We start from the raw sequence: 24,183 nt of genomic DNA, 5'->3' as shown, positions 1-24,183 counted from the left end.
TTTCCGTTGTGCTTGACAAACTAGCGTTTCAAGTTCAAGGTACAGTTTCCTGCAGATATAAAATCCTGAAAAGAACTCTTTCAAACTTGTCGCATTCAAATTTCAACAAACTACAAGACATCCTCCATAACCATCAATCATGGCGGATTTTCCGACAAAAGCTCATGAAAAGCGAAAGGCTGGCGGTGAAAATCCTGCTTCGCATTTGAAGCCATCTAACGTATCCAAGAAAACAAAGATTGATCGTTCTGAGAAGATTTGTAAGCTGCAATTCAGTTATCGTTGTGCTTTGTCCCGGAGTTTTAACTGACTTGCTTATCTTATAGCTTCCACAGAAGAAGATGTATCGCCTGTGAACAGCGAGAAAACAATTATAGACCTGACAGCCGACCACTCTGCTTCACCATTTACTTCCTCGCTGGTATCAGAGTTGGTCTTCGATGAGTTTGATGAAGAAACCCACGACGATTTCGAAGAATATCGTGAATGCGATTACGACTTAGATGATAAATGCAAATACGAGTCTGGTGATGACGATGACGACTATTCACCCAAAAATATCGAAACGAAAGTTCACATTTTGAAAGGCACGAAAGCGCAATGCATGCTTTCGATCCACGTCACCAAAGCTGAACAAGATAATAAATGGCTGGATAACATTCGTGTTGAGTGCTCCCACAAAGGTGGCTGGGTTGGCCGTGCTGTTAGTAGATATATTCATCGGCAGGGAATCAAATCCAATTTCTTGAACATGATGGAATCACCAAGTTGTAAGATGGAAGAGATGGCCAATGAACTTTTCATTAAATTCGGCTGTCTACTTCGCAAGTTTGAGGATCACGTAATACAACGAGGTACTGGTGCATGGGGAGCTGAGATGGACGTCGGCCCGTTGGTTTTGTTGGAAGAAATTGAAATCACTGACAAGAGGTTTCGTCGCAAGGGGTTGGGTCGAGCTATGGTCAAGGCGCTGATTCAAAAATCACAGGCGCAGGCACATCATTTTCGGAGACTCCATGTAATCGCGAAACCTAATTGAATTGTTGATGATTGTTCCGAGGAAGCCTATGACAAGTCTAACCGCGAGAGGCGCGCCACAAAACGTCAAGCTCTCGACTCCGCTATTGCATTTTATCGCTCTCTTGGTTTCCGCCGCATTGGCTCTTCAAGTTATTTTGGCTTTTCAGTAGATCCAAAGCATAAGGCCCATTCTATCAACGTCCACGCCGATTATGATCCACCAAGAGTTGACGAGGAACTGGAGATACCCGACGACGAGGATATCGTTGAAACTTCATCAATGAACTCTTTCGATGAAGCCGCATAGAAGAGGCTGGAAAAATTGAAGCAAAGATTTCCACTAAAGCACGCCATTCAAACGCTGTCTGATGCTGAGCTAGTAGCCTTTTTCAAAAGCTTTGACGACAAGAATGGCAGTGGGTGGAAGGAGATTGACACTCACCACAACAATGTGCTACACCAAGCAGGATGTGCGCATAAAGTCTACGCTACAAAATGGTTGATAAAGAATATTGATCCGGAGCAGGAATTAGCACAGGCTCGGAACATCGAGGGGCTGACTCCGCTGGAGGCCTTGCAGGATGAATTCGATATCTTTGACGAGCTCGTCGGTCTTCCTTTCGGAGCTATCGCTTGTCTGTCTTTATTGAAATACAGATATCTGCCCAGCTCTCCTCTAAACACCCAAGCTCTCAGACTAAAGTATGGATGTACTTGTGGGGAATGCATTGAAGGCTTCTTGTCACCCCGCATGAAGCTAACACTTCTTCATTGCGCTGTGACAATTGCACAGTGCATCAATTATGATCCGTTTTTTTTCGGTAGATATTTGTGCAACCCTAGTTTCTCAATCAGCGTACTCGAGGATCTCATGAAAACCTTTCGGCGAAAAAATCACCAGTCAAGGACCATTAAATTGTTCGACTCCATCATTAGAGTGCTAGACTCCAATTGTGTGCCTAGGGTACACAACCTGAAGACACTTTCTGCAACGTATAATGATGTTGGTGACGATGATCTTAAAGCTACATTGGCAATGACAATTGCATACGCTAAAGAGAACTTTCTAGAGAACTGTGATCATTCATTCTTACACGATCTCGTTGACGAAATAGGGGAAGCGAAGGAATGCAAAAATGACTATGAGTTCGAGTTGGTCCATCGGCAGTGCTGTTGGACTGTGTCCAAGAAAGGCAGGTAACTGGAAATATGGGTGTTGAAGAGACTCTCGGTGCAGAATTGCGAGCAATTTTGGATATGTAACTTCCATGAGCAAGCATATTTGGCTATTGATAATGCAAGGTGGGAGGCTTTAACTTTCTAAATGATCTATTCCAAGGAGCTTCCTCTTGCATATGGCTTGGGGAATGTTGGGAACCTGTTTTCAATTGTAGATAGCAAGACTAGAATAATACAGCATAGAAGTTTCCTAAGCTAATTAGCATAGCTACCTAGCTACTCCCTCATCGATTTCGAGACAAATGAATATCATCACTTTTGTCACAAAACAAAATGACTCTACACAACTTCTTCTGCACAACTTTGTAACTCCACGACCGTATCACATACATATTTCGCAATATCAAACCCACCACAAGACAACTTTCGCTCCACTCCAGACCCCCCCTAATCCCCTCACATCAGCGTAAAACAACCTCACATCATACACCTTCCCCCAAACCTACCCCATCTCCGTTCTCACCCATACGACTTCCCACTTACGAGGCAAACCACACACCTCGATCCCCAAGCCTCCCCATTAAAATCCTATCTATCATCCCATAATCTCTCAACCCTGATTCCTTAAGAGCAACGTAAATCGATAAGCTATACTTCCCTCCCGTCCCCCAAGAACGTCATATCTTCACTTCCACCTCCGTTTCCATTTCCATTTCGCAAACCATCACAACTTAATGGATGAATTCACCGCCCACAACTTTTCAAACACTTCATTTCACAGGATCAATCTAGGTACCTATTAGTAAATCTTTGAATCTTCCCGCCACTTGGCGATTGTATAATTAACCTAGTATGCCATTTTCATTGGTTGTCAACTATACATTCCTTCCGAACATCCAAGTAACTCGCTCGAAATCGGATATCAAATTCTTGTATTCCTTATTATTCAGCCGAGAGCGACTCGGTTTTGGCTGTTAGTCTGATAATCGACCTCCCATTATCCAAATCAAACTAGAATATCTCACTGTATCAATCATTTGGATCACATTTGAATCACAGCAGCATCGCACAGGCGCTCATAATACTCACAATCCTCACGACATCCACGTAACTCTAAGGCTCATGATTAATTTGCAATGTTTTTTTTTGATTTCTTGTTTACTCCCCTAACCACTTATCTTATCTATAATAGAACCCTAATCTAATTCTGTTCACGCTGTCACATTCCCAATCCATGCCCACCCAGAAAACTGAATTGCCATGCCAATACCCCTCATTTCATATTCGTCATCCATTCATGATTAAAGGAAAAGGTGGAGAACCCCATCGAGGTTATCGCCATCAGTTCAAATCGAGCGGATGGACTGAAGATAGTCATAAAAAAGCAGAAAGAAATTAAGGTGTTGTTGTTTATTCCCTCCATTGCCAACTAGCCACACCTTGCAATAACATTTAATCATTAGAAGCGTATGCAATTTTCAACGAGAAAAAGAAAATTGTACCTCCGTCGAGTAGTGCAAGAGTCGTTGAGCACAGGAGTAATCTATGAGTACATGTAACTGGTTGAAATATTTGCCCTTCCATAAGATGAATAATAGAAGATAATTATTCATTGACCACAAGAAAAATATCGTTCCGCGCGTGAAGAATGTGATAAAAAGTAGGACCGAAATATTGCCACCAAAGCATAAATAACTTTTCCGGAACCGTACCGTAGCAGAAGAGTCGGACAAGACGCCAAAGTAAAGTGTAGAAAAAAGGTCATTAATGGCAGAAGAGAGTGGGCAATTAAGCCTTCTCTTCAGCCTTCTCGTCACCCTCCTTGGTCTCACCAGCCTCGCCTTCACCTTCACCTCTGTTCTTGACATACTCATCGTAGACAGTGAGTGCTTCGTCAACCTTGGCGCGGAGAGAAGCATCATCTTCGATACTATGAGATTGTTAGTACGACGATACCTATAGGGCTGAAAGCTCCTTGGTTATTACTTACAGATTGATCAACTCTTGGTTCTCCATCTCCAACAACATTCCGGTAATCTTACCAGCCAATTCAGGTTGCAAAACTTGGATCTTAGGGAACAAAGCCTCTCCAAGAATTTGCTTCTGTTGCTGAGGAGCAACTGCTTGAACTTGGGCTTGCAACATAGTAGCTGGAACACCACCCTCTTGGGCCATTTGAGGAACTTGTTGCATTCCTGGGATCTGTTGTGGCATACCACGACCAGCTTGTGGAGGGAAGCCACCAGCGAATTGGCCGGGACGACCAGCTTGAGCACCACGACCAGGCATACCACCTTGTCTAGCACCTTGTTGGAATTGTGGCATTCCTTGCTGACCCATAGGCATAGCCATGTTTGGTGGCATACCTTGCATTGGCCCACGTGCATTTGGTCCACCACGGCCGGCGGTGAGTTGTGCAGCTTGCATGGCAGCTAAGAATTGTGGGTTGTTTTGTTGAGGATATTGACCGCCAGCAGGGAATTGGCCTGGGCCCATACCGTACATGTTAGGTGGCATTTGTTGACCAGCTGGTGCACCACGACCAGCTTGTTGTGGAGGGAAACCAGCTTGGAATTGACCAGGTCGGCCTCCTTGGGTACCTGGGATTGGCATACCAGCTTGAGGTGGGAATTGCATACCACGTCCACCTTGGGGAAGGAAACCTGGTTGTTGAGCTCCTGGAGGAAAGAACATTGGAGCTTGCATGTATTGTTGTGGCATACCAGCTTGAGCAGCGGCTTGCTGCATGCGGATTTGGTTGCGAGCTTGAATGCTGGCTTCCAATTGACTCTTACGGACATCCTTGCGCTGAGCAAGAGCAACGTAAAGTGGCTTGTTGTTGACCATGCGCTGGTTCATATCAGAGACAGCCTTGGTAGCCTCATCTGGGTTGTTGAAGCAAACGAAACCAAATCCCTTGCTCTTACCCAAAGAGCGCTTTGCCTTTGGTGCAGAGGCCTCTTCAGTTTCAGCCTCGCCCTCCTTCTTGGTCTCCTTAGCGTCCTTGTTTTCCTTGTTCTTCTCATCGTCCTTCTCCTTCTTCTCCTCAGCTTCAGCGGTCTCGGCAGGGGTATCACGCATGACCTTGGCGGAGGTAATGGATCCGAATGATTGGAACAACTCTCGGAGCTTCTCATCATCAATGTCATCATCTAAGTTCTTGACGTAGAGGTTGACGCCTTGATATTTGGAAGCCTTCTCAATGCGAGCAGCTTCGTATGAACGGCGGAGCTCTTCCTCACGTTCATGCTTCTTCTGTGCACGGCCGACATAGAGATCTTGACCCTTGAAGTCTTTGCCGTTAAGCTCATCAACAGCAGTAGCAGCATGCTCATGGTTGATGAAGTTGACGAAACCAAAGCCACGGCTCTTGCCGGATTCAGCATCGCGGGCGAGGGAAGCTGAGGTAACATCACCGAACTTCTCGAACAACTCACGGAACTCCTCCTCGGTGGCTTCAACTGGGATGTTCTTGACGTAGATGTTGGTGAAGTTTGCCTTCATTTCCTCGAACTTGCTTTGACGGTCCTTCTTAGGGATGTGATGGCCAACGAAGACCTTCTTCTCGTTCAAAAGCATACCGTTGACGTGCTTGATAGCTTGGGCGGCTGCCTCATCTGTCTCGTAGTGAACGAAACCATAACCCTTGGAAGCTCCAGACTCGTCTTGGGCAACCTTGCAACTCAAAATGTTTCCGAAAGCAGCAAAAGTGTCGTGGAGAGCCTTGTTGTCAATGGCAACATCCAAGTTCTTGATGAAAACGTTTCCTTGACCGTTCTTTCGGAGAGCTGGATCACGTTGGGACCACATGATTCTGCATGGGCGGCCCTTGATCAAAGTGTAGTTGAGCTCTTCGAGAGCCTTCTCACCGTCAGCGGTGGTGTTGTAGTTGACGTAGGCATATCCAAGGGATCGGCGAGAAATAGCATCACGGCAGACACGAATGGAAGCAACGGAGCCAATTTGGGAGAAGAGTTCGAAAAGCATAGCTTCGGTGACGGATGTGTCAAGTTCACCGACGTAGAGCGAAGCCGAAGCTTGTGGGTGAGGGGCATTGGTGGGGGTAGGACCGGCGGCATCTTGGTCTTCGGAGTTGACGTTGGAAACATCGGTGTTGACGGTAGCGGCGCCATTTGCATCTCCATTCAAGGAAGCATTGTTGAGGTCAGAGGCGAGCTGGTCGACAGCAGCATTTTGAGTTGCGGCAGACATGTTGACTAAATTTTACTGAAAAAGGAAAAAATTAGCCAGATGAACAAAAACCAAATCATTTTTTCGAAATTGAAATTTACAACAATAAGCCGACAAAGGGAATAATGAGAGAAGGCATAAAGAGAGGGGAAAGGGTATAAAAGTGGCATGGTTACCTTTATGTCGAGATGTGTTGTTTGATGAGAGGGTCGAGGTTTGAGGAGGGGTAGAAATTCGTGAAAATAATTCTGTACAGAACTAAGTATTAAATCGAAATACTGATGTCACACTGCCGTAAGACAAATGCACAAATATGACTGACTATTTGAGGTTGGAGATTCTTAAGTTCGGAAGGAAGGTGAAGGTATTTCGAAAATTGGTCGATAGAATAAGTATCGATCGCAATTCTGGGGTTTCTGTAGTTTGATTTTCAAATTTTTTTGTATCTCTAAAAGAAGAGGGATTTTCTAATTTGAAAAGGGCGAAGAAGAACGAAAAAAGCACGAAGGAATCGTACTTAAACCGCTATTGTAAGATCTTTTCGGTGGGTTGTATTTTTTTTTGTGGTTGTAGAAGGAAGGGAAGGAGATTTCTTGAGATCACAATCGCGACAGATAAAACTCAATCTTTTTTCGAAATTTCTGTGCGTAGACTAACTAAATTAGATTGGGATTAGCTTGATAATCTGCTGATGGGTAAGTGAAAGAAACCCTCATGTGATTCGCTACAGCTGATTCATCTTTCATCAAGTGAATGATCAAGATGATTATGTAATCCATGGATATCTGCGATAATCTGTAGAAAAAGAAGGACAGGAAAGCTACTGGGTGACTGGGTAGGCAGGTACAGTATTACATTAATAGTCGGTTCTTCAAGGGGCCGACCAGTTCCTATCAAACCGAAAGGGCTTTTTTAATTTTCATTATACATTGGTGGTCAATAGGAGTGATTAATCTTGTATTCCAAGTTGTGAAGAGAGAAAGCATCATTCAGCAGAGACATATAATTTGACGCTCCCCTTGGCCACTGCCGTGGAGGAAGGAATTCTCGCTTCGCTCTAGTGTGAAAGAGCAAGAACGTACTGGAATGGTGTCTAGGTAGGCATCTTCTCCAAGTCACGAGGAAATTGATAGATTCGAGCGCAGAGAGGACACAGCTTCAAGGGCTTGCTCTCACAAGAGAACATAGATATATAAGTAAAGCTATAACCATGGGTAAGGTGAACCACTAATGATACAACGAATCTTGTGAATCTTTGTACTATCCCATCGATGTCGTTGATTGGTTCTTTAAACCTCTGCTCAACTCTCCAACTCAAATAGTTATCAATGAGGGGAATAATCTTGGTTTGCTTAAGTAATCACAAACAGAAACCGATAAGAAAAGACAATCGGAAAACTTTCTCTATCATTCCACCTGGATGCTGTTGATTTATAAGGTTACAAGGCAACTGGAGATATCGGCAGTCGGGTTATCAAAAGCGGCGTCATATAATGAGGCTGCTGCCAAACGTAATCCGAGGAACATTTGAGGAAGAGGCTGTTGTATATGACATTACTTTGTTACTATTGCCTTCAGACATTGCAATTCAAAAGAAAAAGGATTTCATAGACGACGATCACAGAAAACCATTTCGACCGTCCACTCATACTATATTTGTGATTCACTTTACCCTATCATTTCCTACTTTACTCTTTGATAGTAGTAGTTATACTGCTATCATCGACCTATTTCGAAGAATCCCATCTACCACAATCATTCTTCGCCCATCTTCGATCGGTCTCTGTTTGGATCGCCCATAGAATTCGTTATGCTGTTTTGTTCATGATACACTCATTCACAATCCATAACAAAGGGTCAAGCTTTTGAAAAACGATACCATATACATTAATTCTACCGTCGAAGATATGTTTCAAACATTCAGTGGCAGTTCTCGCAGACCTAGACAAGTCAACCTTTCTGGTCAAAATCCGAATCCATTCGCTGCCAGTACTTGGAACTCCTCGGCTTCAGCTTCTGGTGCTCAAAAGACAGTGGCACATGCGCAACAAGAGAGGGAGCAACGTCAGAGGGAAAGGGAAAGACTTAACGCCGCAAAGAAAATCCAGAGAGTATGGAGGGGTCATAGAAGTAGAACCAAGCTTGCGGATGCAAGACGAGAGCAATATAAGGCGACCTATAGTTCTTGCGAGGGAGGGAGTGATGATCTCATTCCACTCGAGCAATTAAAGTTGTTGATGGCGTTTTGCAACCCCGAGCGGGACGATGATGTAGCCCAATTGACGGAACTCGGCAGGAAGTTCGTTCATAACAAGAATACCAGACTGATATCCCAAGCAGAGTATAGAGCTTATCTCTTCAAGTTAGCAAGACTCACACTCAGTGCTCTCATACAGTACGTATCTCCCCAACATGTTTGTCACTGATGGGATCCTGACATATCCAATAGTACCTTGCCCAGCTACAACAGAGTTCTTTTCAAGCTCCTGTCGAACATATTAGTGCAGAATGGAAATATACTGTCACACATTGCGATTCCCTATTATGATTTTCTTTCGAGCGCCGTAGTTGGCGGTAGTCTTTCCGATGAATGGCGTGCGGAGCTTGTCTCGGCAGTATTCTTTCCTCTCCAAGTCTCTCCCTCAGCGCCGGGGCAATCATTTAGTAAGTTTCCCTAACACCTCTTCTTGTTTGTATCCTAATTAGTATAGGCAAAGTCTCATTGGACGTTTATTCAGCAATGGCATCTCGATTCCTTACCATTCCAGATTTAGAATCTAGGCTTGGGGGTCTACAGGTACTCGCGTCTAAAATGAGTGGCAATCATCTAGCTGCCGCTATAGTTCGCGACTATCCAAGCATTTCTTCTTCGCAGTCAAACCCGGAGGCAAAGCTATGGTTACTTGCTCATTTTATTGCAATATCCCGCATGCAAGAGCACCGTGAAGAGGAATCTGAGCTACTGAGAGCCCTGTCACTTCAATTATCGGCGTGCTCCGTCGATCTCATTGGCAGAATTGATGGTCGCAAACTAACATCCAATAATTTCCAAAGAGGAGAACGTGAAGAAAGTGAAGTTCAGTCTGTCAAAAACTTGCCCATGTTTATAAGCAATAAATTGTTGTCTTTGTTAGATAAAGAATCAATAACTGGGCTACTCAAAAAATTTAACATGTAAGTCAGTTATATTTCTCCCTTGGTCATCGCTAATCTGGTGTTAGAGATTATGCCAAAGGGTCAACGGCGGGGCAGGAAGATGCAAGCTTCTTGGCAAGTTACGCCCTTACCCTGCTAAGAATTTTCCCAGATCGTGCCGATGAAATTCGAATGTGGCTTTGCTCTAGCTCAGTGACGACTTCCAATGGAAATGAGGTGTTGGCTCTCAAATTCCTTTGGGAGGCAATGAGTTCAACAAGCACCTTCAAAGCTATCATGGCTGATTCGCGAGCTGCATTGGAAATCCTTCAATACCAAAAACAGCACAGCAATGAGCTATCTCAAGAAGTCATATCAAGGGATCGAGAGTGGAGAACCATTCTTCTTTTCTTAGAACTTTACACGTTTGTGTTAAAGTTCATAGATGACGAGGATTTCCTCGGAGGTAGCACAGACTCGAATCAAGCGAGTGGAACTGCCTCAAAGATTCGAGGCAGTGCACTCTCATTAGAAGCTGTCGAGAAACTCACCCTTTTTCTGAAGAACATCTCGTTCACCACTTATTACAATGCTGCTGAACTTTCTGGTGATGATAATTCTGTTATCGAGGGTGGCTTAGGCACCTATTTCGGCATCAACAACGAATTCACAAAAGATGAAAAATACGCTTCCGATGGGAGCCAAACAACAAGTAACTCGAGTTGGCCATTCGCAGGTATTTCGGGCATGACATTTTACTATTTGCGAACCATTGTAATCGGCGTTATGCGCATGATTTATGAGCGAGATTCAAGACGACGATTTTTGCCCAAAGATCATTGGCTCATGACGGCACGTTTTGACATGAAAGGCTTTATTCTTGATGTTATCAAGGAGCAAGAAAGGCGACAAGAGGTTGCCGACGGCGAAGGAGCTGAAGACGAGTTTGAAGGAGATGCAGACGAGTACGAGCCGGTTCAAAGTCTTATGCTGGGTCGTACAACTCGGCCAAGCCACTTGCTGTCTCAAATGAGACAGCAGGATATGTTAAGAAAGCATCAGCAAAAAATAAACAAGAGGAAAATCATGGCTGCTATTGGGCCCAGGATTGAGGTGTTACAAAATATGCCATTTGTCATACCCTTCGAAACTCGTGTTGAGATATTTCGCCAGTTCGTCATGATGGATCAACTCAAGAGGCGATCAGGAGTTATCGATCCAGATTCATGGCGTATGCGTATGGCAAATATGGCACAGAATCGACATGCCGCACGAGAAACTCTTGGCAGACATCATGCATCGATTAGTCGAGAGTCTGTATTTGAAGATGCATTTGAGGCATTCTTTCCACTTTCAGAAGGCCTCAAAGAGCCAATTCAGATCACATTTGTTGACAGCTTTGGTGCTATTGAGGCTGGTATTGATGGCGGCGGAGTAACGAAAGAATTCCTTACCAGTGTTACTAATGAAGCATTTCGTAATCCTTTAGATTACGGTAGCAATCCATCACTTTTCGTCACGAATGACCAAAACTTACTCTACCCTAATCCAACAGCTATGGAGCAAGACTATGAATTCTTAAGATCGATGGGAATAAACGAAACAAGCCCTGAATGGAGGACATATAGTGTACATCTGCGTAATCGCATGCACTTCTTGGGCCGCATTGTAGGAAAATGTTTGTACGAAGGTATTCTCATTGACATTAATTTTGCTGGGTTTTTTCTTCTCAAATGGTCCGCTGCAAATTCTGGCCCAGAAGCAGCAAGCCGTACTAATTTGAACGATCTACGTGATCTTGATGAAGGATTGTATCAAGGGCTGCTAAAACTCAAGAACTATCCTGGAAATGTCGAAGATTTCTCACTCGACTTTACCATAACCGACACGATTCCTAATGGTATGCCTGGTGGCCGCCCTAAAGTTATCACCCGAGATCTTATGCCTAATGGCTCTAATATACCCGTGACAAATGAGAATCGTCTCCTCTACATTGCTTATGTCGTCCGCCACCGTCTCCACATTCAGCCCTATGAGCTCACGCAGGCTTTCCTTCGCGGTCTCGGCCAAATCATAAATCCCTCCTGGTTGAGCATGTTCAACCAAGTTGAACTTCAAACCCTAATTTCCGGCGAGACATCGGATATCAATATCAATGATCTTCGCGAGAACACACAGTACGGTGGGGTATATCAGATCGGCCACGATGGACGCGAGCACCCGACGATCATGATGTTCTGGCAGGTCATGGAAGAACTCAAAGACGAGGATAGGAGAAAGGTGCTCAAATACGTTACCAGTACGCCAAGAGCACCGTTATTAGGATTTGGATCATTGAATCCACTATTTAGTATTAGGGATAGTAGCTCAGATGAGGATAGACTACCCAGTGCAAGTACGTGTGTCAACTTGCTGAAGTTACCGAGGTATCAAAGCAAAGAGAAATTGAGAGAGAAATTGCTGTATGCTGTCAATGCGGGGGCTGGATTTGATCTTTCGTGATCTGAAATTCAGAACAGGTTGTGGAAGGTTATAGGAATAGCCCGGGAGTTGGAAAGGAGTGGAGTGAAACAAAGAGGAAAATACTAATGACGCAAATGATAAAAGCGATGCGATGATTGACGATCAAAGAATATACTTACAACATGCATGGCCCAGGCGTTTCTGTATTTTTCGTGTCAGTAGAGAGTTATTTAATGGTTGAAAGGACAGGCTGGAAACGAATGAAGTGTATGATTACATAGGGCTGAATGGGAAAACTTCATGAATCACAAAAGCTCGCACGTGATAAATTGATTCGTTGATTGGACGTGTATTGAGAAAACGGAGAAGAATGGTGGCCTATCTGTCTGCTGCCAGAATGGATGGCAATGCCGTGTATAGATGTGGGATAATTGTCATTACACTTCTTTCTTACACATTTGACACTGGGCTATTGACGTATGAAAAGATATACGAGATCTCCGATTTATGTGTAGGACACAAATCTACTTCAAAGATTCAAAGATTCCATGATCACATTTCACGCTGTGATGCTTTTCTCGCCTGCTATATCTGCCGAAAAGATGACTCACTGGCAGAAAGACGCAACTGTGGTATCTACAAACTACGATATGTTGAGCGAATATCTTGTATGATTGGAACAGAGTTGTTGTGTATTGACTACTTGATATTTGCAAATAGCTATTTTTTATCGACTTCTAATATACTTTTTACAATGTATTACAATTCATCTATCCTGGCTTCCAATTTTTATGATATTTCTTCAGTCTATCACTACACCTCGAGCAGCGTCTAGTAAAAAACCGAGCATGCAGACGAAGCTAACTTCAGACCTGGCACAATATATAGACACATCCTCAGATTGACCGAACTGTATAATCGTATGACCTGAGCTGAAGCTGGTATAATGAAGTATAGGACTATGAAAAAGAGATAAGAGACAGCAAGTACACTAGAATCTCCTCGAATCCGAAGAGGTTACTCGAGTCCAAAAATCGAAACGTTGGAGCAGTTGTGCACGTGATAAGTGGATGTGGCAGGTGCCATCATCCATGCTGTCTTCTGGAATTCTTCTAGCTCGTTTCATTTCTCAAAATAGAAGAACTGATGCATATTCATCGTTTCATCTTTGCCATGATGAGTCTTCAAATGTGCATGTTTGTATGATCTTATTATAGCCTGGAATCTACTTATTTGCTTCAGATATCGACATTATCCTAAATTACTACACAATTTTCCTTCGAGATTTCGCGTCGAATCTGAGAAGTAGATTTCAGGGTAGTAAAAGACTGATCGTACTCAGAATCTCCAAACTCATGAATGCTATCCACCCGTTCACTTGACAATCCGCTAAGATAAACAGGCAATGTAGCTCGAGAATATTCAGCCAACAGAACAACATTTCTTTCGTGGACCCGCACTGGTTCAGGTTTTACAGCTTTGCAAAGCTTGATACTTTGAGGGCGTTATCACGCGTTCTGAGTAGGAATCATGGAACCGAATCAGGTGAAAATGACCATTGAGGTTGAAAAGTGTGGCATCTGCACATGTGGAACTGCAAGATACTTTGCCGTTTTTTGGGGTCCAAGGAATGGTGTTTTCTGACCTAACATGGCTGGTATGATGTTGATGATGTTGGTGACGTTGGCGAGTGGGCTGGTCTCTGCTGGCCGTGCGCTTGTTGTTGGGAAGGAAGAGAAGAAGCTAAGGCGACATGTGTGCTAAGGTCGACAGAAGAGATTGTGACTTAGCTGTGTCAGTACATGAGACTAAAAATGCGGTTGGCATACAGAGAGCTAATGCATGACCTCTTTGAGGCACTAGCTTTGGAACGTAGCTGCAGAGACTGCTCGACATCATACTGCACAAGCTTGCTTTGCTGTCCGACTTCGAATCATACATTCAAGACACGCTGGCTTGTCTCGTATGCAAACCATAAACTCCCATTCTTGAACGGCGAAAGTTCGGATTCGACAATGTCTGCTAGCACAGAGGAAAGAGACAACAATTGACGAATTTCATGTAGGGGGCTGCGTTTCTCTCTACCACAACGTGGAACTTAGCCACTAGAACACATGAATTGGTGAAATCCTCGAAATGGTCTATCTAGTCCTCTGTCGACTAACTAGTAGATTTACAATCTCTATCCAAAAATCACATTTTCTCAGTCCCCTCCACTTCTGTCCTATCAACCGCGGCTCGGGCCGCAAGGTGATTGAAGCGGGGTGGCCCTGAGCAGGCATTCGCATCGACGATGCTTTTCTTGATGCTATTACGAGATTATGACCAATCGGTTCGACTGTTAAGAATTTTCCTACTTGGGTCTTTCAAACATTTTTGTCCCTCTTTGGTATTGGGCACAATTCTAGTGCTTTAAGCTTTTCTTGAGCTCCTACTAGCAAGCTAGTTGGCGTACATTAAAGTTCAAGTCAAGTCAAACATCAAAATGTCTAACGAGCCTTTAACCTTATCGAGGGATGGGTCGTTTCTTCTAAGACAGCCCACCCCACGAGAATCCTTGTATGAATGCAGATAATGAAAAAATTAGTTTTCTGCCATTTCGCAACAATTGAAGATTACAAGGATGACCCACCACTCTCCGATATTCGGTTCGTCGCCATGCATCCTGCACCACGTTTCACACAGCAGAGTGCCCAAAATGGCAAACATGCATCATGTAGCATGCTGCTTTGTAATGCAGAGTAGATTATCGATAGCACCACAATTATGTATAGCCCTTCCACTGTTTCTATGTAGCCACGTTCTCTTCAATCTATTTGCGACTGCAAACATTGTGTATTGAAAGATCTCATTCTATACTGTATCTGTGCCGGTACGTGGCCAGTCCAACACAAAGGATTTCCCTGTGCATTTTTCATGACCCACGAAATACCACGGTCAATTCTCAGACTAACATTTTCCTCAAGATACTAGCTCCATAGGGAAATTTATTCCTGGATTCAAGAAGTTGGCAGAAAAGTAGCACCATGACTATCCCCATCCCTACTCTGAAATTGAACACCGGAGCCCCAATACCGGCTCTAGGATTTGGTACTTTCCAGAATGAAGGATCCCCAGGAAAGTGCCACGACGCTGTACTTTGGGCATTACAATCAGGTTATCGCCATCTAGATTGTGCTTGGTAGTAAGTTCAACCCCTATGTCTCATGTTTATCGGTTCGTCCCAATTGTATACTCGATTTCTCCTAGGCTCATCCCTTCCCTTTTCCCACTAATTTTCACCCCTATTCCTTGGTGGAGGGGTGCCGAAGTATCGGAAATATAGTTTTCGTATTGCAATTGCCAACCCTGAAACTAACACACCGCAGTTACAAAAATGAAGAAGAGGTTGGGTCTGGCTTGCGAGAATTCTTGTCCAGTAACCCAAATGTCAAGCGTTCAGATATCTTCATCACAACGAAAGTGTGGCCTCATCTTTGCGGTTCCCCTGAAGATGTCGAGTGGAGTCTGAATTATAGTTTGAAGAAACTAGGTGTCGATTATGTGGATTCTTTCTTGATACATATGCCGTTCGCCGCGGAGAGGACCGACGACTATAACGTCAAGATCGGAGATGATGGAAAGGTATAATCCACCAATCGATGTTAGTATCTCTTGTTCCCAAGTCTAACAAGCCTGAGCAGTACATCATCAACAAAGAAGTGACGGCCAACTTGGAATCTATCTGGCGCAGATTCGAAGCTCTCAACAAAGCTGGCAAGGCAAAATCCATCGGAGTATCCAATTTTACCATCTCAAACCTGGAAGCTCTTCTTAAGTACGCGGAGATTCCTCCCGCCATGAACCAAGTCGAGATTCATCCCGCCTGGCCTAACACTAAGTTGATCAACTACTGCTTTTCGAAGAATATCCTTCCCGCGGCATATTCGCCACTGGGATCCCAGAGCCAATCTCCCAGCTCAAGCAAACCTCTTATTCAAAACTCTGAACTCATCTCCATCGCTGAAAAGAAGGGTGTTAGTATAGGTCAGATATTGATTGCTTGGAATATCAAACGAGGATGCGTGGTCCTTCCCATGAGTTCGAATGAGGGGAGAATCAAAACCAATGGAACATTAGTCGATTTGACTGAAGAGGAGTTCGAAAGCATGAACAAAGTTTACGAAGGTAAAGAAACAAGGTTCGTGGATTTGTCAAACACCTTCGGGTGGAAGGTATTCGGGGATGAGTAAGGAGATAGGTAGCCAAGCAGACGGTTGGCCGTGTCGTGGTGTCTGCTCGTATCGTTCGATTCCACGCAACACAAATTATCATTATCATATTGGTTGGAATTATAATGCGTATATTCATATACGTGAAGCAAGCACTGAAAAACAAGCTGATCTGACCTCTCGTGACGTTCTTGACTGCATATGCTATTTGTCTGTCTATTGACTCTGCATTACTAGTTGTCCTTAGCGCTCTATGACACAGTCACCACTAATGTATATATCAGATTATGTTCATCATATCACATTATCTCTCCCAAAGTTAAATTTTTTTCTTCATATCCTAATCTTATCTCATCTCGCCGAGTTTTCTGCATCAACATTTACTGTCTTGCCGACCTCTTACCTGCATCCCATGAACCACTCTCCTGGAACCAAAAGTCGGTGAAGATCAAACCCTGCGAGAAAACCTTATAACAATCTAAAACATATCAGATTGATATGTTTTAGATTTTCCCAGCGCTTGCTGTACTATGACGAATGGGTACTCCGAATAAACGGCAAGATATGACATCGTTCGCCATACCCGTGTGTGCATCAGGGTATTGGACGGTATAAAGATTATTATAGCAATTATTAAGGTGTGTATCTATTGGCGATTGAGCATTTTCCCATGAAGACGCTAGCATTTTGATATGATGTTCATTAAAGTTGCACCCAGAATCGTATAGCACCACACCTGCTACTAATTGTCAAATTTCCGAATCAGCAGTACATATCAAGGTCAACCATATTAGCCACGACACGTTAATGAGAAACCCGGGACTCGGAGTAAGACTCCACCCGCTCATCCTTTTTGAAATTACAATGATCCTACCGCTGGAAGTCTGGGTACAATCGCCGTCTATCATTTGAGACTCATCATCCATGGTGTGAGAATCTTTTCACTGCCACCAGTACCAATCATCGAATCGACAGGGAGAGCACCGAAGAATAACGAGTGTATGCACAGTCAAATTGTCTGAATGGTTGGTAATACGGTGACTCAATGTCCCGAGGGGTCTCATTTTTATCTCACTGCTGGCTCGCGTCACATATAGATACCTACATACACATATATGCATGCATTTACGAGTATATCCGTCCGTACCGTGTCGTAGAAGGTGCATTATCTCCCAGACCCAAAACGCCATATCACGCCAAGAGAAATATACTTGAACCGGACTCCGCCTCACATGGAATGCACAAAGTAACATGAGTGCATAATCTGGAAGCCTACTGTGCTGAACAAAACCGTGCAAACCGATCATAATCCATGACTGCAGATATACATGCATGTGATCGAACCTTCTAAAGCCGATATTGGGGTGGTACTAGGCATCTAGATTGGAGGCCGTAGTAAGGCTATCATATTCATCATCAATCACATCGCTTGCCATCTTAATCTAATGCCAATACTCCATGCTGAACCAAATGTTAAACCGGTTTCCTGTCGATCGGTCGTAATCCCCGTCGCCGAGTTGGGTGCGCTAGATGAAGAGCTTTTGGCGAATGCTGTCCATCCTTCTTCATTATCCATTTGATTAATGATGGAATGGCAGATAGTAACAGATACTAGGTTGTAGTCCTACCTCTAAACTTCCCCTCTTCTTCCCCTTTGCAAGCCTCCGTGTCTTCCGTATTCTATTGAACCAACTCCGTTTCCTCCTCTTTTTACTCACTGCCAGCATCATTTATTCATTCGCAATCAGTCAAGCAAGCCCTCAATATTCCATCTCGAACCAAAAAAATCCATCACAAGACCCTTACTTACCAACAATTCGACCAAACCCCCATACATATATATGCATAGATTCTGGTCTGCAAATCAAAAATCACCACCTCCCATCCAAGAATTTATATCGACCCCTCAACATCAAACTTCAAGACCCCCATAAATACCATGTACACATGTGTAAAATCTCCGTGGAAACTGTATTCTCGCACTCTCGCCATCGAATCAGCCTCGATACCATAGCCCCACATACAACGGTACGCCATCTAAGTGGTCCGTCATGCCCTGGTTATTCTCTGACGTGAGGCTAAGCAATAAGCGCTGCACCCCTCTCTTCGTTTTCCCCTCTTGAAATGTATGCTGTAGCACGTGTTTTCCTTCTTTTGTAAGCCGAGCATACCTGCCATCACACAATCGAACATTAAGTATGCTCTTCGTGCTATACGTAAATGGGACTCCATCTTGCTTTTCCAAGCACACACACACATACACACACACACACACACACAGCTAGCCAGCTCGTGGATCTTTTCAATCTACAGAGAATGAAGTTGAGAAAAAAACATTATGCAGACACAACATGAATAACTTTGCTAAATTTTGAATTTAATTTTGAGAATGGCTTAAGTATCAAACGGATGAGAGGTACAGTAAATCTTTGACGAACAAAATCAGTAGTGGATATATAGCCTAAAAGGTAACTGGAACAACTCCAATCCAGATCTTCCCGCATACACAGTGCAACCCTAGTAACAGTACGTAAAAATCCCAACGTATCATCAAGAAAGAACCCCAAACCCCAAGAATCCGAGAAGAGAATATTTCATCCCGGGTATACATCGTGAAAAAGAAAAAAAATGACAGTGACGAAACTCCCCCCAAAAAATCCTAAACCTTAAAAGTCTATAAACGAAGAGAAGGAATAGGAAAGAAAAATCAAAACGATTGGTATTGGTATCCCCGCTGTGCTTGCAATCAACCAATCTTGGTATAACGAAGAAGAAAAAAAAAGAAAGAAAAAAAAACATGTGCAAATCCCCCCAAAAAATCCAAGAAAACTTTTAATCTCATCTCAAATCCTCGTATCCTTTAATCCGAGCTCACGCTTGAATTCGAGGATTCTGATGTTTCGGAGGATTTATCATCGTGTAGGTGGGCTTCCCATTCAGCGACCGACATGGGTTTTTCAGTCATGGCTGCCAAGCGGAAAAGGTGGCGCGCTTGAATACGGGAGTCGTAGTCTACGGTTGCAGTGTCTATCTTCTCTGTTAGAATGTGTTTGTAAAGGGGATAGCAGAAGTGATAAAACATACGTAGAGTGCTTCGCCCATCAAACATAACCACTGAGTGTTTTTCCCACCCCACTCTGGCCTGAAAGTCGTGGCCCATACAAACATGATCGACCAAGAATTTCATCAGCATTTCCTTCTCGCCGTCCTTGAGCCCGACAATATCGGTCAAGAATTCCGAGTTGAGGTAGAGCGCTTTCTCGCCCGAGACGGGATGTACGCGAACGATGGGGTGCAGGGAATCGATCGGGTCGGTTCGGACAGTTCCTCGGGCGGCGCGGGCATAGCCAATCATCTTTTGCGATGAGTGGTTTGCCTTGAGGTCCTGGATCATTGCGCGGAAGGTGGGCGAGAGGCGTTTGTAGGCTTCCACGGTGTCGGCAAATACGGTGTCACCACCAACATCGGGGCATGCTAATACTGGCTGGGTGTTAGAAATGGTGAAGTCTGCAGCTAGGAGTGAAAACTTACTGCCAAGCATGATATATCCAGGAGGCTGTTTTTCATAGCTGACATCGTGATGCCAGAGTGTGGAAGTCAATTTCTTCTGAAAGAAATTTGCGATTTCCTCTTCGTTGTGATCGCGATGAATGACATGGAAAGGAGGGTGTCCCTTCACAGCGCCAGATACAGGCTGAATGCTCAATGGTCCGAAATAGGACATGAAATCTTGTTGAAATTGGGGACCGGCGTGAAGAAAGTCGGATTGTTCTCGGAGAACAACAATCTTCCGCTCGGTTATCAAAAGGGCAAGTTCGTCTTTGCCTGCGTCAGAAAGCTCCTCCATTTTTACACCACTCAAAATAGTTCCCATCTTAGGCGTAATGTGCTTGGCTTTGACACCACCCTTGAAAAGGTTTGGCTTGGACTTGTTTGCTCGTAGGGCTGGGTCATGATACTCGAAGTGCTTAACTTCGTCGAACCAGACATCGTCCTCCCACTTCATGTTTATTAGTGGCTGGCTAATGAAATAGGATTAAGCCTATCACTTACCGATGGAAGGTAGCTTGGGAATTCTGTTCGACATTTAGATCGCTGGTCGTATTCATCGGATACATGATTGTATGGGAGATTGATGTCATAGCTAATCTCTGGGACAGCTACTTCATCATCTTCTGTGAGTCGACTAGGCGCCATGGTGAATGGTTGAATTGGTATGTATAATGTGAATGGTAAAAGAGATGAAATGTGATGAGAATGTCGGATGGAAGACGAAGATCTGATATAAATATGTAGAAGTGAAGTAAAGTCTCATGGGCCCTCGACAAATTAAGAACTTGATAGTTGGGATATCCTCGGTTGAAGACCTATTAAATATAGCTTGCAGACAGAGGGTTGGGTAACAGAAGAGCTTTAGAAAGGATGCTAATTAACAACCGTTTTCAAAATGCGGAGCTCAACGGTTGTCGTGTAGCTTGTTATTTGCTCTTCGTCAGATTGGAGATTATCAGTACTGTAATGCAGTAATAACACTTTAGCAAGCGGTGAGGACCCACGATGGTGTGACATGGTGCTTGTTGCTGATCAGTCCAGGGTAGGATGAACATGGGATAATGGAGAAGAGAAAAGCCCGGCAGCTTAGCAAGGCCTTGTGGGGTCAATTGTGACAGGGGTTATGTACATGGAATTTCATGAACGTGGTAACCAGTAGGAGATAAAGTTTCCGTCGTAACAAAATGTGCTTATGATAATGACGAAGCTTGTATGACCCCTTAAACGCAACGGCCCGTGTCACAAAATTGGAATCGTAGCGCGACTAGGAATAGCTAAACGTGGTATTAATGCGAGAAAGTTGAAACATCCTTACCTGAAGCCGAGGGAAGAAGTCCAGGAGCTGGAGGAGGGAAAAAAGTACAAGATGGACGATATTAGATCATTGCAGAGCATGCAATAACTGTACAGCGAAGCCTTTGCTGATCTTGGGAAGACTTCAATTAGAACAGCAACTCCTTAGTTAATTACCTGCAAGCATGGGACTAAATTTTCACACACATACTAGGTAGATTTAGGGACCTACCTCTTTGCGTAAAGTTTGATGAATAACTCCTACGTTGGGCATAAGAAAACTGAAGTGGAGCTTGAAGCGAGAAGGAACATTCGCTGAAATGTTCTAGCTGCGATTCGTGGAACATGGGACTTGTTGTAACTTCCAAGGCTATGCAGAATGTACAAAGGTAAGAAATGTGTGGAAACTATTCGGGGGATCCGTTACTAAATTGTGGACTACAATCGCTTTTTAATTTACGAGGATATATCCGAAGTGAGCTTTCATTTTTGCCCATGTTGAAACTTGCAAGCTTAGACCCCGAAGTGCTTGGAATTTGAAATTAGAAGATTGAGATTTCAAAAAGATGATGTGCATGGAAGTTCAAAGTGCGTGTTCGCCAGAGTTTCCACCAGGATTATATTTCGTCCCACTTGTTCCATAAGTTCCATTGATTTGTTCCAAGCTTTGATGGATATTAAACCTTGTAGGCTTATACATTTCGAACCACAAAAAAATGGATCAAATTTTGGATTCCACAACGTCAATTTTTTCTTTCCCTCTCTCTGTCTTCCACGCTAAAGATCTGTTTAACTTTTGAAGCCCCCATTTGCCCAGTGTTAGTATCTTTTCTTCAATATACTCATAATTTGACAGTAGTAGAGTTCGCGTAATATTCTAGTCATCATCCCATATCCATCCAATAAGCCGATTCTGCCCTCGCCTCTCGCATGCATATTTGTGTATTTAATCGCAACATTTTCCTGCAGGATAATCGGCCACAGATTTCCATGTCACCGTATCGATCAGCAGACCGAGATTTGACAGGGCCTGCCGCATCTCCAAATTTTGCTTCGGAAAGAAACCTATACAAGCCCCGTCCAGTGGTGCTCGATTCATGCACACAGATTTTCTCTGCTATTGTGGTTACACAGCATTTCGTAAATGGGAACAAGTTTTGGCTAATGTTAGATCGTCATGATAATTGAGATACAGTGCCTTGAGCAGCTTGAAATGAATACCCTCAACTGTTGGAATGATTGGCAATTCAAGGTATTCGCAGCCCAAAGACTCGGAAGTGACTTTCTACAAGACAAAATTGTTCCATGCATATATTATGCTACACTTGCACTTCGCTTCAACGGCCAAGAGTAATGGGGAAAACGATATCCTTGAATTGCCCAATAACGATGCAAGAGAATGCATGAGCTGCTGTGGACGAAATATTTATAGAATAAGAGCGCACGAATACCGGTCTTTGAATGGTAACGTGAAGTGCGAGTTGGCCATAAGATGAAGCTCGTGGGAAATTCCCAATTCAAAATGATAATTTTGCCTGTGCACAGGTACCGTAGGTTTTGTCCACTGCGAATGACCCAAAAAAGCGGTTTCATGCACAAGTGAAAGTATTTTCTGAGCGTGTGAGCCCATCTCGAGATGCCCAAGGTGGGGGGGGGGAAACCGGAGTCATGTCAAATTCGGACGATTCTCCGATGTGTTCATGATCGGGACCGAGGGCTCTCTGAAACCTCGCGACGGCGTTGATCCGCTCGAGAACGAGCATAGCCTCAAGAGCGACGTAATTCACGATGCGATGGATAGAAGGACTCTATTATCGAAGTCGTTAAATCATTTGGCCTGGCGGGGTCGACTTGAGAGTTGCGTGGACTGAGATGCCATATCCATGTGTGGAATGAAGTCATTATTTGATAAGCTAACTTCTTATATACTAACATAAAAGGCCTGTATGTAATGTATAAGTATGTTGTACGTGCCATTGGAGCCTTAAACAATCGCTTTAGGGCTGGGTCGGAGGCGATGTAACCGTGTCTAGCTGCAGCATGAGCGGTGAAGAAAGGGACTGTTTTTACTCGGCCTGATCCGTGATGACCATTTGAGATTAGCTGCATTATCAATGCAGCATACAAATGAAATAGAATCCAATTTGGAAGTTAGCTGTTCGAAGGGGATACCTAGTCAAAGTAGGCTGTGGCTCAACAGAACCGTCTTTCGATTATGCATGAGGTTAGCAAAACCTACATCGTACGATCAGATGATCAGGTGTATGTACGACTTCCTGATATCAGGAGCTTGCTCTAGTTTGGGTTGATTGTAGATTTCCAAGAAGCGCCCATCATGCAGAAACCCCGAGTCAGTACATTTAATAGTCGCATCTCAATCAATTTCTGTCCACCCAAAAACAATTTGAGAGAAGAGCGTCGCGTAGTTCGCACCCTCAATCCCTGTTCATCCAATTTAACGGAGGCTATCGAGGTCATTGACGCAGACGCACTTTGAGTAGGTATGCCCGACACTCTTAACGACGTGCATCTTGTCTCGGGAAAAAGCTCGGGAAGCCCAAGCACCAAGAATGGCTGGACTTTGCTTTGCCAAAACGGCACGCCGGGTTACCATAGACACAGTAGCTAAAGCCGGGGAGCTATGTGGGGAGCTAGCGGCACGTCGATGTAGACATGATTTCCAAGAATCATCCGATTTGAAGCTTTTGTAATTAGGAAACCACCCAAGATAGCAAGGAGCCATGTGCCAAAGGCAAATAGGTATCCGAGTAAAAAACAGGGTAAATACCGCATCAAACCATGGCTTGTAGTAGTATTCGCAAGAATTGCCATATCAACTCATGAAAAATGAACAAATGCCTCGGAGGCGTGAATTTACCCGTCAATCCCACGGAGTTATACAAGACTTTGTAAGAGCCTTGCAGGGAGGATTCCCAATCCACGCTTTGTGGCAGTGCAACTACTAGACATTGCAATAAGCCGTACATGCGCCTTCTCCCAATAATACACTATAGCTGTTCGTGTGATGTTCTGAGATGCATAGCAATGTGCGCGTCATCATTGGTTGGTCAAGTTTGAAAACATCTTTGCTCGTGTATTCTTTTAGTCTGATCGTCTATTGAATAAGGCACGCATCAAG

General features: G+C 43.9%; 7 protein-coding genes across 7 annotated transcripts; 4 read left to right on the top strand and 3 right to left on the bottom strand.

The window, feature by feature from the left end:
• Positions 1–139: 139 nt before the first annotated feature.
• On the top strand, positions 140–1,327 carry EAE97_000472 (uncharacterized protein; the record flags this gene model as incomplete). The annotated part of the gene is made up of 3 exons (XM_038870982.1): positions 140–260; positions 327–1,018; positions 1,076–1,327. 3 exons carry the CDS (start codon positions 140–142, stop codon positions 1,325–1,327), a joined length of 1,065 nt encoding a protein of 354 aa, XP_038738343.1.
• A 1,998-nt stretch (positions 1,328–3,325) lies between these two features.
• EAE97_000471 (uncharacterized protein) lies at positions 3,326–6,970 on the bottom strand. Its single transcript, XM_038870981.1, has 4 exons — positions 6,713–6,970; positions 6,567–6,648; positions 4,190–6,416; positions 3,326–4,129 (listed from the first exon to the last, which is right to left on the bottom strand). The coding sequence occupies exons 3-4, from the start codon at positions 6,409–6,411 to the stop codon at positions 3,988–3,990; spliced, it is 2,364 nt and encodes a 787-aa protein (XP_038738342.1). The 5' UTR covers positions 6,412–6,416; positions 6,567–6,648; positions 6,713–6,970; the 3' UTR covers positions 3,326–3,987.
• Positions 6,971–8,297: 1,327 nt separating this feature from the next.
• Positions 8,298–12,027, top strand: EAE97_000470 (uncharacterized protein; the record flags this gene model as incomplete). Its single annotated transcript, XM_038870980.1, has 4 exons — positions 8,298–8,785; positions 8,840–9,054; positions 9,102–9,564; positions 9,612–12,027. 4 exons carry the CDS (start codon positions 8,298–8,300, stop codon positions 12,025–12,027), a joined length of 3,582 nt encoding a protein of 1,193 aa, XP_038738341.1.
• Positions 12,028–15,014: 2,987 nt separating this feature from the next.
• EAE97_000469 (uncharacterized protein) lies at positions 15,015–16,220 on the top strand (the record flags this gene model as incomplete). Its single annotated transcript, XM_038870979.1, has 3 exons — positions 15,015–15,172; positions 15,357–15,612; positions 15,672–16,220. 3 exons carry the CDS (start codon positions 15,015–15,017, stop codon positions 16,218–16,220), a joined length of 963 nt encoding a protein of 320 aa, XP_038738340.1.
• A 2,839-nt stretch (positions 16,221–19,059) lies between these two features.
• Positions 19,060–20,396, bottom strand: EAE97_000468 (uncharacterized protein; the record flags this gene model as incomplete). The annotated part of the gene is made up of 4 exons (XM_038870978.1): positions 19,060–19,226; positions 19,284–19,679; positions 19,731–20,199; positions 20,253–20,396. The coding sequence occupies 4 exons, from the start codon at positions 20,394–20,396 to the stop codon at positions 19,060–19,062; spliced, it is 1,176 nt and encodes a 391-aa protein (XP_038738339.1).
• Positions 20,397–22,034: 1,638 nt separating this feature from the next.
• EAE97_000467 (uncharacterized protein) lies at positions 22,035–22,398 on the top strand (the record flags this gene model as incomplete). The annotated part of the gene is made up of 2 exons (XM_038870977.1): positions 22,035–22,184; positions 22,240–22,398. The coding sequence occupies 2 exons, from the start codon at positions 22,035–22,037 to the stop codon at positions 22,396–22,398; spliced, it is 309 nt and encodes a 102-aa protein (XP_038738338.1).
• A 235-nt stretch (positions 22,399–22,633) lies between these two features.
• On the bottom strand, positions 22,634–23,153 carry EAE97_000466 (uncharacterized protein; the record flags this gene model as incomplete). The annotated part of the gene is made up of 2 exons (XM_038870976.1): positions 22,634–22,852; positions 22,974–23,153. The coding sequence occupies 2 exons, from the start codon at positions 23,151–23,153 to the stop codon at positions 22,634–22,636; spliced, it is 399 nt and encodes a 132-aa protein (XP_038738337.1).
• Positions 23,154–24,183: the final 1,030 nt, after the last annotated feature.

The sequence above is a fragment of the Botrytis byssoidea genome, assembly GCF_014898295.1.
Source record: "Botrytis byssoidea strain MUCL 94 chromosome Unknown BBYS_001, whole genome shotgun sequence".
NCBI classification, from domain to species: domain Eukaryota; kingdom Fungi; phylum Ascomycota; class Leotiomycetes; order Helotiales; family Sclerotiniaceae; genus Botrytis; species Botrytis byssoidea.
The sequence above is the reverse complement of the archived record's forward strand: the minus strand, read 5'-3'. Positions and strand labels throughout refer to the sequence as shown.